The sequence below is a fragment of the Hydra vulgaris genome, chromosome 04 (assembly GCF_038396675.1).
Source record: "Hydra vulgaris chromosome 04, alternate assembly HydraT2T_AEP".
Classification (NCBI taxonomy): domain Eukaryota; kingdom Metazoa; phylum Cnidaria; class Hydrozoa; order Anthoathecata; family Hydridae; genus Hydra; species Hydra vulgaris.
In genome coordinates this window covers 9,606,395-9,622,500 of record NC_088923.1, presented here as the reverse complement: position 1 = coordinate 9,622,500, position 16,106 = coordinate 9,606,395, and the positions used below count along the sequence as shown (strand labels likewise).

General features: G+C 23.1%; 1 protein-coding gene and 1 long non-coding RNA gene across 2 annotated transcripts in view; one reads left to right on the top strand and one right to left on the bottom strand.

Moving 5' to 3' along the window:
- The window catches only part of LOC136078980 (uncharacterized), a 3,976-nt gene extending 200 nt beyond the window's left edge, over positions 1-3,776 (bottom strand). Inside the window, exons 1-3 of the long non-coding RNA XR_010637835.1 lie at positions 3,630-3,776; positions 3,349-3,478; positions 1-41 (exon numbers count right to left, since the gene is read on the bottom strand). The exon at positions 1-41 is cut by the window's left edge and continues 200 nt beyond it. This is a non-coding gene — a long non-coding RNA (uncharacterized LOC136078980). The remainder of the gene's footprint in view (positions 42-3,348; positions 3,479-3,629) is intronic.
- The window catches only part of LOC136079550 (uncharacterized), a 184,889-nt gene that overhangs the window by 5,295 nt on the left and 163,488 nt on the right, over positions 1-16,106 (top strand). Inside the window, exons 2-3 of the mRNA XM_065795387.1 lie at positions 9,728-10,067; positions 11,150-11,261. Of these exons, the coding sequence (XP_065651459.1) occupies positions 9,750-10,067; positions 11,150-11,261 (430 nt within the window). The 5' untranslated portion in view covers positions 9,728-9,749. The remainder of the gene's footprint in view (positions 1-9,727; positions 10,068-11,149; positions 11,262-16,106) is intronic.

Below are 16,106 nucleotides of genomic sequence, written 5' to 3'. Positions count from 1 at the left end.
ATATCGTATCGATAGGCCAGGATATCATTGAGATACAGAATCTAAATTAAAAAACATAACTTGTACCATTAGTAGTCTAAAAGCAAATGTAAAAAATAAATGTTATTAAATTAGTATAGTTATTATTAAATTTAAAAAGTAAAAATATATATATATATATTTATATATATATATATATATACTATATATATATATATATATATATATATATATATACATATATATATATATATATATATATATATATATATATATATATATATATATATACTATATATATATATATATAATTTATAATTATAGGTTCAGGTATCACTCCATTGACTAGTTTTTAACTATATGAGTTACACCTAACCTTATTTATGTGAGTTTATAAATATTATTGTAAATTTTCATATTTTATGGTTAAATAAATGGATTATTATTATTATATATAAAATATATAGATAAATAAATTACATATGTATATATATATAAAATATATAGATAAATAAATTACATATGTATATATATATAAATTATATATATATATATATATATATATATATAGATTATATATATATATATATAAATTATATATATATATATATATATATATATATATATATATATATATATATATATATATATATATATGTATATATATATACATATTTATTTATATATTATACAGTAAACTTCCGGTTATTCGAAGCGGCATTTATTAAAATTGTATGCTTATTTGAAGCAATTTTCTATTCTTGTGACTTTTCTTTAACAAACTAATGCAAATGCTGTTATGCAGAAAGGCAGTTATTCGAAACTGCAGTTGTTCAAAATTTTGGTCATTCGAAACAACTTTTGCTCCTATCGGAAATAAAAAAACACATTACAGGAACAATAAATGATTAAAAAATGAACTATATATTTTCAATGAATTGTAAAATATTTATTATTTTACAAGAATAAAACCAAAGTAACACCAAATTCCAAGTGTCTTTTTTTTTTTACTGTCTACTTTTTTTAAAATTTAAAAGAAACTTAAAGTAGGTCATTTTAAGGGCATATTCAGTTATTCGAGTTTTGGGTTATTCGAAATAAATTCTAATACCTTTTGGAGGTTCGAATAACCAAGAGTTTACTGTATATAAATATATATATATATATATATATATATATATATATATATATATATATATATATATATATATATATATATATATATATATATATATATATATATTTTTATATATATATATATATATATTGTATATATATATATATATATATATATATATATATTTATATACAAATAATATTGTATATATATATATATATATATATAAATATATATATATATATATATATATATATATATATATATACAAAATTATATAATTTTGTATATATATATATATATATATAATATATATATATATATATATACAAAATATATAACTTTGATATATATATATATATATATATATATATATATATATATATATATATATATATATATATATATATATATATATATACATATATAAATATATATATATATATATATATATATATATATATATATATATATATATATATATATATATATATATATATATATATATATATATATACAATATTATTTACGTCAGAATCTATATAACTGCAAAAGTTTTAATTTTTTTTTAAACTTGATTCCAGAGAGAAAAAAAAACATTTATAACTCTTTTTAACTCAATGCAAAAGTAACTCTATTAAATGAACTTTGCTAACTTACAGTTTTTCTGTCTAAAATAAATGTGACAAAAGTAAGAAACATCTACATTTTTATTATGAAATATAATGCTTTGTCAATAACTATTTACTTAAAAGTATTAACATCAAAAATATTTTGTTAAAGTTATTAACAATAAGCATTTTAAACTATATTTTTTGGAATTTATTTTTAGAAAAAGTTAAAATAATAATAATGGTTTATCATCAAAATTATTCATTGGACATCAGATCTCGGGTCACTTTTGATCGAAAAAAGGGCTTAACCTACAAGCAATGTGATGAAAAATATCAAATATCAGTAAGTGGTGTTAGGAAGATGTGTATAAAGTATGAAACAACTGGTTCTGCTGAAAATCAGAAAAGACTTGTTCGCCCCATTAAGACTTCAACAATAACCAATATCTTAATTGCACTGATAAAAAAAAATTAAATAATAACCTAAAAAAAATTCAACAATAAAATAAGGCATATTTTTGAAAATCTTAAATTAACTGTTTCCTATCGAACTGTACAGAGAAGAATTAATTGAAGTGATTTAATAATTAAGGTGGTTTAAATAAACCTTCTCCAAAAAAGTAAATCCCTCAGTAGTCGTATAAGCAAAGAAAAACTTTTAGCATTTGCAAAACTGCATATTAACAAGTGTGAGGCATTGTGGAACTTAGTGTTATGGACTGATAAGAATAAATGTCAAATACTTGGCTTAAAGACGACAAAGAGTTTTGCGCAGACGTTGTGATGCACTCTTAGATAGAAATCTTACAAAAAAAGTCTAGCATGGAGGTGGTTCGCCTATGGCTCTGGGATGTTATGATTCAAATAGTGTCGGGCGACTGGTGAATGTTGAATGTATAATGACAGGGAAGTTGTATGTTAATTGGCTTTCAAAAAATTTATGTCAATCCGTTTAAGAATTGATCGCAAATTTAATTTTCACCATGACAACGACCCTAAACACACATGCAAAGCGACACAATAGTTCCTCAAAAAAAAGTAAAGCTAACATCCTTAAATGGCCGCCACAAAGTCCAGACCTTAACCTTGTTAAAAATATATATGGGCAATTTTGAAATCTAAAATAATTGTAAAATAGCTCATTTCATTTAAAATAGTTACTTTTACAATGATTTAAAAAAAATTATAAATAATTTTTTTCTTGATTACAATCAAATTTTTGAAGTTATGTAGATTCCATTGTAAATAATTTTGTTTTTATAGTTAGAGTTCTGAATTTATCAAAAATATTAATGCTATACATGTATATATATATAAATAAATAAATATATATATATATACATATATGCATATAAATATATATATACATGTATATATATATATATCTATGTATACATATATATACATATATATACGTATATACATATATATATATATATTCACATATATATTTATATATATATATATTATATATATATATATATATATATATATATATATATATATATATATATGTATATATATATATGCTTATATACATATATATATATATATATATATATATATATATATATATATATATATATATATATATATATATATATACGTATATGCATAAATTAACTAAATTAAACTTACTTGAATAGTTGTAACTATAAACCATCAATTTAAATCATATAATGTACTTTGTTCATAAGATGGAAACCAGTTAAAACCATATCATTCCTCTATCTTTGATCCACCAGAACTTTACTAAATAAACTTACACCTAAAATCAAATTATCACATGTCATAAAAATTTAAACAGTATTATTAAAATCAGATATGACTAATATATTAATATTAAGTTTTATATATTCTATCACCATATAAAAAGTTAAATGCAAAGAGAAACACAATCATTCACTGACATATATTACTTTCATTCTTTTTTGGAGTCCTCTGTAGTCGTAAAATTAAATCCTTTGCCTACTTCTTTATCTAATAATAGATACTTATAAGTAATTATTTAGTAAAACAAATATAAACAAAAATGTAAAAACTAAAATGTAGACCCAGTGCAAACAGATTACGATATATATCTAGGCAATCATAATACAATAAACAGAATCAAAATTTTACTTATCCCAAAATAAAAATATGACTTATTAGATGTTTATTTGATATAGTACTTCACCATTAATATAAAACTATAACAGTTTTTTTATTCATATAAAACAATTAAAATAGCAATAAGTACTGTAAAATTTAATGACCTCCAGTAACTTTAAATCTTTTAACTCAAATCTTTTCCTATTAAAATTAGAAGTTTTTCAAAAAAATGGAAATAAAGTTTCTTATCCAAACGTGTTTTTGTATAAAAAAAACTTAATAATGCATACTTTCATTATTGGTCGAAGATTTTATACTGACTATTTGCTTTATAATTAGGGTAAGGTGCTTAAAGTTTTTCAAATAAATAAAAAAATTAGTCTGTGAACAGACTAAATTTAGTCTGACTTATTATGTTTTATTAATTTTGATATTACTTAAAACATCTGAATCTTATTAAAATTAAGTGCTATTTGTAACTTAGAAATAACATATTTAATACAACTTTGCAATTTATTAAAATGGTCATTTTAAAATAAATAAATCATCTACAAAAATAACCTGAATAAACCGAATATACTCTGAGATTTATGTATATTATATACAATTTGATGCAAAATCTAAAAGTTTTAAATTAGCCGCAATAAAAAGAAGTTATAAAACATAACTTTATCAAAATATTTTTTTTATACCATCTGCATGCATTCTATTAAGTTTTCATTGCCTTTTCTTTACGGCAAATTATTTTGTAATGGCTAGTTAATGAGACAATATTTTTCAATGTGTCACTTCCTCAACGTTGTCAAAACAATGTTTAATTAACGTTGGCAAAATAACACTTTTTCAACGTTTTTTAACTACCACATTTTCAACGTTGGTATATGTAACGTTGAATAAGCGTTGTTCCATAAATAGCTTAAATACGTTGAAAAAGCAGATAATGTCTAACGTTGATAATAAACCTTCAACTTTGCGACGTTTTTACAGTGATTATTTGCGTACTTTTATTCAACGTCGAATAAACGCGGTTTTTTGAGAAGATAATATAAGTTGATATTTATACGCTTATTCAACGTTGAAAATGTGACGTTTAAAAAGCGGTTTATTTTTAACGTTGATGAAGCATAGATTTTGAATCGTCTTTAAAATGGCTTTTTGCGTAAGTTGATTCCACGTTGAATAAACGTCTTTTTTTGAGAAGCTAAATTACGTTACAATTTCAACGCTTATTCAACGTTTAAATTTACTGCGATTTAGTATACAATAACAAACATTGATTCAACGTTGAAAGCGCGTTGTTTTTGTGACTGTAACGCTTTTTCTACGCTGCGACCGGTTTTCAACGTTGATTCAACGCTGACATGTTTGCTGGGCAGTATTAACATTAGTTCCATTTACCTTTACTAAGTTCTGTATTTATATTATTAGATTATTTTTAATTTTTACTAAGTAAAAATTAAAAATAATCTAATAATATAAATACAGAATGTTTTATAAATATAGGTAACTTAGTTTTCATGATTTTTAGATTGGCACTTCAAATAATTGATTTGCTTCTTCTATAAATCCTGTTGTATCTGTTTTATATTTTGGTCCTCCTTTCTTTTTGTCATAGTTCACAAATTTATAAATATTTTCAGTGTAACTGAGTAGCTTTGTTTTAATTTTAATGACAGATATTGGATAAATACTATAACTTACCCATAGATTGAATAGTTCTACTCTAACATCTCTATGAACACTGTCTTTTCTATAGCCTTAAAGTAAAGAAATCTTTCAATTACTTGCTTTGAAGTAGGAAGGTTTTAAAAAGGTAATTGTTTTAACAGTTTAAAGCATTCATCCAAAATGTATTTATTTGATTTAGTAGCTTATTTTTTGTTGACATTTTTATGGTATTTATTTAATTATGTATCTGAAAAACAACCAAATAGATACTAAATCTGTCAGTTATTATAAGAAAAGTCTATTTGTTTTGCGCTTTCTGTAAATAACTTCTTAAATTTAGATTACAAAAAAAATTTCATAGAATTATAATTAAGTCAAACTCTGCATTTTTTAGTGTAAAGTTTATACACATTAAAGAAATAAAACACATTTTATAAAGAATTTAAGGATTTTTACCCTAAGAAGTTCGACAACATGTTAGATCGTTTTGATATAACCTCAAGTGAATCGGCTAAAACTGATAACCAGTTGGGTTTTTTAGCATTAATTTGGTGTTCAGCCGTAACCTAATGTGTATAGATAGATATAGATATATAGATATATAGATATAGATATATAGAGATAGAGAGATAGATAGAGAGATGTATATATAGATAGATATATGTATATAGATATATATAGATGTAGATATATGTAGATAGATATATAGATAGATATATAAATGAGTATAGATATATAGATACATAGATATATATGTAGATAGATATATAGATATATATAGATATAGATATATATATGTATAGATAGATATATATATATATAGATATATATATATATAGATATATAGATATATAAATATATATAGATATATATATATATAGATATATATATATATATAGATATATATATCTATATATATATATATATAGTCTATCTATATATATATATGTACACACATATATTTATATAGATATATATATATCTATATCTATATATCTATATATATCTATATATCTATCTATATATATATATATCGATGTATATATATATATGCGTATATACATATATATCTATATATATATATATATCTATATATATATATATATATATATATACGTATACCTACGTCTATGCATTCCACTTAACTAAATTAAACCTTCACTTGACTAGTTGTAACTATAAACCATCAATTTAAATCATATAATGTACTTTGTTCATAAGATGGAAACCAGTTAAAACCATATCATTCCTCTATCTTTGATCCACCAGAACTTTACTAAATAAACTTACACCTAAAATCAAATTATCACATGTCATAAAAATTTAAACAGTATTATTAAAATCAGATATGACTAATAATTAATATTAGGTTAAAATTAAATCCTTCGCCTACTTCTTTATCTAATAATAGATACTTATAAGTAATTATTTAGTAAAACAAATATAAACAAAAATGTAAAAACTAAAATGTAGACCCAGTGCAAACAGATTACGATATATATCTAGGCAATCATAATACAATAAACAGAATCAAAATTTTACTTATCCCAAAATAAAAATATGACTTATTAGATGTTTATTTGATATAGTACTTCACCATTAATATAAAACTATAACAGTTTTTTTATTCATATAAAACAATTAAAATAGCAATAAGTACTGTAAAATTTAATGACCTCCAGTAACTTTAAATCTTTTAACTCAAATCTTTTCCTATTAAAATTAGAAGTTTTTCAAAAAAATGGAAATAAAGTTTCTTATCCAAACGTGTTTTTGTATAAAAAAAACTTAATAATGCATACTTTCATTATTGGTCGAAGATTTTATACTGACTATTTGCTTTATAATTAGGGTAAGGTGCTTAAAGTTTTTCAAATAAATAAAAAAATTAGTCTGTGAACAGACTAAATTTAGTCTGACTTATTATGTTTTATTAATTTTGATATTACTTAAAACATCTGAATCTTATTAAAATTAAGTGCTATTTGTAACTTAGAAATAACATATTTAATACAACTTTGCAATTTATTAAAATGGTCATTTTAAAATAAATAAATCATCTACAAAAATAACCTGAATAAACCGAATATACTCTGAGATTTATGTATATTATATACAATTTGATGCAAAATCTAAAAGTTTTAAATTAGCCGCAATAAAAAGAAGTTATAAAACATAACTTTATCAAAATATTTTTTTTATACCATCTGCATGCATTCTATTAAGTTTTCATTGCCTTTTCTTTACGGCAAATTATTTTGTAATGGCTAGTTAATGAGACAATATTTTTCAATGTGTCACTTCCTCAACGTTGTCAAAACAATGTTTAATTAACGTTGGCAAAATAACACTTTTTCAACGTTTTTTAACTACCACATTTTCAACGTTGGTATATGTAACGTTGAATAAGCGTTGTTCCATAAATAGCTTAAATACGTTGAAAAAGCAGATAATGTCTAACGTTGATAATAAACCTTCAACTTTGCGACGTTTTTACAGTGATTATTTGCGTACTTTTATTCAACGTCGAATAAACGCGGTTTTTTGAGAAGATAATATAAGTTGATATTTATACGCTTATTCAACGTTGAAAATGTGACGTTTAAAAAGCGGTTTATTTTTAACGTTGATGAAGCATAGATTTTGAATCGTCTTTAAAATGGCTTTTTGCGTAAGTTGATTCCACGTTGAATAAACGTCTTTTTTTGAGAAGCTAAATTACGTTACAATTTCAACGCTTATTCAACGTTTAAATTTACTGCGATTTAGTATACAATAACAAACATTGATTCAACGTTGAAAGCGCGTTGTTTTTGTGACTGTAACGCTTTTTCTACGCTGCGACCGGTTTTCAACGTTGATTCAACGCTGACATGTTTGCTGGGCAGTATTAACATTAGTTCCATTTACCTTTACTAAGTTCTGTATTTATATTATTAGATTATTTTTAATTTTTACTAAGTAAAAATTAAAAATAATCTAATAATATAAATACAGAATGTTTTATAAATATAGGTAACTTAGTTTTCATGATTTTTAGATTGGCACTTCAAATAATTGATTTGCTTCTTCTATAAATCCTGTTGTATCTGTTTTATATTTTGGTCCTCCTTTCTTTTTGTCATAGTTCACAAATTTATAAATATTTTCAGTGTAACTGAGTAGCTTTGTTTTAATTTTAATGACAGATATTGGATAAATACTATAACTTACCCATAGATTGAATAGTTCTACTCTAACATCTCTATGAACACTGTCTTTTCTATAGCCTTAAAGTAAAGAAATCTTTCAATTACTTGCTTTGAAGTAGGAAGGTTTTAAAAAGGTAATTGTTTTAACAGTTTAAAGCATTCATCCAAAATGTATTTATTTGATTTAGTAGCTTATTTTTTGTTGACATTTTTATGGTATTTATTTAATTATGTATCTGAAAAACAACCAAATAGATACTAAATCTGTCAGTTATTATAAGAAAAGTCTATTTGTTTTGCGCTTTCTGTAAATAACTTCTTAAATTTAGATTACAAAAAAAATTTCATAGAATTATAATTAAGTCAAACTCTGCATTTTTTAGTGTAAAGTTTATACACATTAAAGAAATAAAACACATTTTATAAAGAATTTAAGGATTTTTACCCTAAGAAGTTCGACAACATTTTAGATCTTTTATATAACCTCAAGTGAATCGGCTAAAACTGATAACCAGTTGGTTTTTTATCATTAATTTGTTGTTCAGCCTAACCTAATGTATATATATATATATATATATATATATATATATAATATATATATATATATATATATATATATATATATATATATATATATATATATATATATATATATGTATATATATATATATATATATATATATATATATATATATATATATATATATATATATATATATATATAAATTAATATATATATATATATACATATATATATATATGTATATATATATATTATATATATATATATATATATATATATATGTATATATATATATATATATATATATATATATATATATATATATATATATATATATATATATATATATATAAATTAATATATATATATATACATATATATATATATATATATATATATATATATATATATATATATATATATATATATATATATATATATATATATATTTAATGCATGACACTAAAAATACAATAATGTATAATAGTTAACAATATAAACTATATATTCTTAAAATGATTATCTAATTTTAAATTTTGTATAGGTTGAACACAAATGAAAAAAAAATGTCACTTGTCTCTGTGTTTTGTATGATTACTTTCTTAACTTACTCAAGAGCGCAGTTTTTTTATCCATCAAGCAAATTATCATCTCGCTACTCATTCACAGTTTTTCATGATAAACAAGTAACATATAGTACAAACTTTGTGGAAACACGCAGGGATTACAAAGATTGCATTACTGTTTGTTATAACAGTTTTGATAGATGTAAATCTATAGACATCCAAATTGTGAATAACATAACTCTTATATGTCGATTTTTTAACGATGATTCTCCACCAACTCAGTTTGCAGAAGGATATCTCTTCGTTTCCACCATACCAGTATGATATTTTTTTGATAATATGGTAATGTTATAAAATATTTGTGTTTTTAGTTTAATATAAATATATATATATATATATATATATATATATATATATATATATATATATATATATTTATATATATATATATATATATATATATATATATATATATATATATATATATATATATATATATATATATATATATGTATATATATATATATATATATATAAAGGTATATATATATATATACCTTTCAAAAGTAAAATTCCAAGCTTCGTGGTCTAAAGCTAATGTAACCCTTTGATTTAAGAAAGATTCTAGATTCTTTATTAAAGTGTCACATCACCATGTTCTACAAACTAAACTTACATGGAATCAAAAATAATTTTCTCAATTGGATTAAAACCTTCCTAACTTACAGATCTCAAGGAGTTGTTCTTAGTGAGACTCAGTATAATCAGTTTACTGTAATTACTAGCTTTCTGCGAGGATCAGTTTTAGGTTCAATCTAATTTGTTATTTATATCAACAATCTGCTAGATATAATAAGCAAAAAAAAACATTAGTAAGAATCATTCTATAAAATATTCTTGGGAGGAAACAAATTAGTCTATGGAAAACGAAACAAATTATTGTATGGAAAACTCTTGGCTCTTAAAGTATTTTTGGAGTTCAAATATAAATGACCTCAAAACAAAAAGCCAATCCGTCAATGCGTTATGTAAACCTAATCATATCTTGGTGTTTTAAAACATACCTTCCAACAGCGGGACGCTTCTTTGTGGAAGCAGCTATACTTCACCTATGTTTGTCCTATACTTGAAGTCGTCCTATTCTTGAATTCGCTTACGAGTTAATGTAGTCTACTCTCCATCTATCAACAGCTTTAAAGCAAGTTTCAATAGACTCAAAAAATACAACAGCTAGCAACTCTCCTTAGTGGAAATTGTATTACGAAAATCTATTTTTTGTATCGTGTCAATTATTTTTACTTTCGTTGTAACAAAAAAAATTTATATCAAGAATATAATATATAGTAACATAAAGTAATATTAAACTGTGCAGACTTACCACAAAATTTTCTTTTTATTAGCCAAAATGTTCTCAAAGCTGCAGTTTAGCATTAAACCCTTGTGGAAAATGTACATGCAATCCATCATGTGCTACAAAAAATCGGCGACAGCATATTTGTAACTGCACAAAAGGTAAGATTTTTGTTCATGTAATACTTGTGTTTAGGTAAGTTAAATATAAATAATAGCATTTTTGTTCATGTAATACTTGTGTTTAGGTAAGTTAAATATAAATAATAGTTTGGGAACAACTTTAAACGTCATTTACTCAAAAAAAAAAAAACTTTATAAAAAACGTGGGTTAATAACGTCAAATGGTCCTGAGGTACTCACTCGACTATCTCAATTTTGATAAAAATTTTTCCGAATGTTTGCAGAATTTGTGTCATAAATGCCGACTTTTTAAATTAAAAAGAATATAATTTCGAATTTTATAAGATATTTTGTAAAGCATACCCAGACTAAAGTTCAACTCTTAAATTGTAAATTTCTTTAGATTTTTTGTAGGATCATATCTCCATATCTCTAGAAGTATTATACTTTCGATATTGTTATTTTCTCTTAACGTTCTGCATACCAACATAATAATATTGAGCGAAACTCAGCTCTTGTATAACTATTCATTTTTAATTATTCTAAAATAGGTATGACGCTAAAACTAAAATAAATAATAAAAAGTATGCATATACACCCTTAAAACTCTCATTGCTTACAGATAAATATTTTTTTTTAAAAGATTTGATAAAAAGAGCATGTTACATATCCTATCAATTAAAAAATAAGTCAAAACAAACATTATTTTAAACTTTACAATTTGTACTTAACTTAAAATCAGAGATCGTGGATCCAGATTAAATCTCAGAAATAATCTGGATCCAACTTTTTTATTTCAATTATTAAGACATTGTCTTCATTATTCTGTCTTATTTATGTCTTATTTATGTCTTTCTCTATTCAAGTTTTTATTTATATTTTGTATAAGTCTGTCACTATATTAAGTATAACAAGCCAGGTAATAACATATTTATGTCTACAAAACACATTTTTTTCTTTATTATTTGTGCTAAAAATATACTTTTTTTGTGCTAAATAGTTTTCATCGTATAAACTTTATTTTATACAATCTAGACAAATTAATTTAGTTTTTCTTAAAAAAGAAACATTGCAAATTTATCAAAATTTTGTAAGCAAGTAAATGCAAGCAATGTAAATTTTGACAACCGTTGATGACAAAACTGAGCGTAAAATATCAAGTACCGATAACAAGCCACACAAGAAAATGCGACTAGAGGTACCGAATATAGTTAAAATTTGAGATAGATATAAATTTCCCAGCAAACACGGGGATGTACAAAATAATTATAATAAACATTCAGACGGAACGGCAAGGACGCGTTCTAAACAAATTCTAGAATAGACGCTCAAAGATGTTCAATCAGGACGTTCTAAAGACATCGTAAAAAGACTTAAATAAAACTTTCCGTTTAAGAGCAGTTATACAAAATTGGTCTAAAAAATATGTCTTTAAAACGTTCAAAAGACGTTTATTATGCAATGAGCGTATTTTAAAATTCACAGAATTTGCAGGGTTTTGGGGTCAAAAATTAAACATTCAGTAAACATAACAGAAATGGCAACCAGTGTGCTTTATTAATTGAAACAAATAAAATACAAAATTAAAAGTATACACAAGATTAAAATATATTTCAAATTACAGATCTAAAAAGTATCATAAAAACGATTGTCGTGGTTTAGTTTTTCACGGTCAACGACGCCTTTTTTATCCGGCATTCTTTTCAAAATATCTCCAACGCAACTTTCTTGTTTATTCTTGGCATACTTGGGCATGGTCTCCGAAAAATACAAAAAATATATCTAAATAAGATTTATAGAATATAAAATAAAGAATATATTAAAGATTCACTCGAGTTAGCTTATACAAATGTAAAAGCTGAATTATTTTTATTAAAATAAGTAATTATATTTTAACAAAAAAAATACGATAACTAATTATCATCCATAACATAATAATTTGATCTTGACCGTGAAACCAATAAATCAATTAATTTTATAGTCAGAATTTTTAAAGATCATAATCAAACTTATCATTTAAAGATCTATATATATATATATATATATATATATATATATATATATATATATATATATATATATATATATATATATATATATATATATATAAATATATGAAGAGTACACGGGAAAAAACGCCATAGTTACATTTAAAAAGTTTTTTGAGAAAATATATATTAATCATTTATAAAAGTTTTCATATAAAGCATGGAAGTATATTTGAAAAAATTATTTCTTGATTAACTTATCTGAAGTTTACATTTTTAATAAAATATTTTTAATTTTTTTTAAAAATTTTTTTTCTTAACTTAATACAAAGACTTCAAAGACTTGAGTAAATGATTCATAAATACTTTCTCAAAACTTTTAAATGTGACTATGCCGTTTTTTCCCGTGTACTCTTAATATATATCAGCCCTCGGAAATAGGGTTTGCAATGCCGACCTCAAAGTGCTTGAGGTCAGCAATTTTTTACCCTTTCAATGTTTTATGGTAAGTTGGGATGGCTCTTTTATTTACTTTTTTTTTACTTACACAAGTTAATTTTTATCAAAAAGTAAATTATATAAGTAATTTTAAACGTTTAATGTAAATTTACATTTACGTATAAGTAACTAATTTTTGAAACGACTTATTTTATAAAGTAAGTTTTTTTACATTTAAAAGTAAGTTATGTAAATGAAGATTACATCAAAAAGTAATTTACTTTTACACGTAAAAGTAAGTCACATGAAAAAGCTGTTTACTTTTACATTTAAAAGTTAGATACTTTTGAAAATTAAATTGCATAATATAAAAGTTCCTCAAACTGTAATTTACCTTTTAAGTAATTAATTAAATAAAAATTATTAAAAAAAAGCTTGCACATGGAAATAAATTACTCAAAAGTAATATGCTACCAAATGAAGATTAAATTTACAAATAAAATAATCTTTTTTAGGTAGGAATTTTTTTATTTCAAAAGTAATAACAAATCTTTATTAAAAATAAATTTTATCAAATATATAATTACATAAGCTTACTTTTTATATAATTTGTAAAGTAAATTGAAAGTAATTTATACAAAATAAGTAAGTAAATTTACTTACATTCTACAATAACTTTGAGAGGATCTTGTACAGTAGTTATGCAAAAAAGTAAAGTCTAGAATTCAGACAAAGCTGAAACATGGCAGTGAGCAGACCCATATACCCATGCAAGACTCAGAAAGGGTAGACTATTTGAAAGGCATAATTTGCATAATTGTTACTTCTTTTTACACAATTTTTGCGTACAAGTTTTTATTATTGAAAAATTAAAGAGAGAAAGTTTAAACCAGTCCTGGATTATGGGGGCTACAAACCCATGTTCCGCGGATATTGGAGCTCCAAAATTTTTAAGTGGATGCTTTATTTTGTATGGTTTTTTCGCCACTTTAATAAGAAAAAAGGCAACCTGCTCAAAAGTATTTTTAGACTCTGCAAGTCTTAATCCGGTACTGGTTTTAAAAACTACGGTATTTTATGGGCTTGAAAAATTTAGAACTATTTATGTAAATATCTTTATCTGCATGTAGTATCAGTTGCCTAACTACTGCAAGACCAGTGTAAGCAAAATTTACTGTCCCTCAAGCAACTAGGCCCAGGGCCGCAAGGATTAGGAGCCTCAAGATGTATTTAAAGAGTTTTTTTTTGTTGTTGTTGTTTATTTTAGTAAAAGTTATTGTTCCAGAGAAACAGAAATTGGGCACCTGGACCAGTATGCCTACTGGCCAAAAATATTTTGCTACACAATAATATACGATAACTCGAGCAGTAGCTAAGCAATGATTTATTCGTAGATTAAGAAATAAAACTTGTGGTGATGGGAGCCTAGAAAAAAAAATACCCTAAAACATTTACTACCCCTACCTCAAATGTGAGAACAACAAATTAGTAACTTATATTTTTCATTTTCTTACTCTAAATTTAAGTTGATAGGTTTTAAAATTCAAAATTTAAAGGTTATGATTATATAAAGCTTTCACCCAAATCGAATAAATTGGTTGTTTAAACATCTTTCTAAACATTCTAATGTGATATAAACAAGAGCATACTTAAGTTTGTCACTTAAGTATGTTTTATTTACCAAAAGTATATTTATTAACCAAAATCATTGGTTTTTCATAATTATATTAACAATACATCTCAAAATTTACACAAGTAGACTATATTCTTGGTTACCATAAAGTCTGTTAATGAGTTTATCATAAAGTCTGTTAATGGTTTTTAACAACACATTAAAAAACCTTATTTATACGTAACTATTAATATTACTATTAGTTAAAGATGCTGTTGATTAAGTAATTCTAATCGGTTTGATGAAAAAAGGAATCGCCGCATTTTCAAATTATGAAACCTTTTTACATTGCTTTTGACGAGTTATAATACCACGCAATACTTGTATTTAAATCAGTTTATAATTAAATCTTGTATTTTGTTTAATTTATATTTTAATGGATAGTACTTTTTAAAACCAATTTATTTATATGTTAAAAATATAAATTACTCAAAAATCCAGTTCTTTATGCAATATTTCTCATGTATTAGTATGCTATTTTAGAAAAAGATTTCTCTTTCTTTAAAATAACATACTAAAAGAGGAGAATTTAGTACTTCAGCTACTTATAGATTAATTTTTTAGATATATTCCCAAAAAATACAAAACTATAATTTTCAACTAAAATAAACTTATTAAACTCAAACTTTAGAAAGACACGTGATCATCAATTTTTAATGACAAGTATTTAATGTCTTTATTATGTACGGATATTGAGGGGCTTGGCAATAAGATTTTTTTGTCTTCTTTTTGCAAAAGAAAAGTAATTATTTGTAAAGGCACATTTACAAAAATTAAAAATTATAA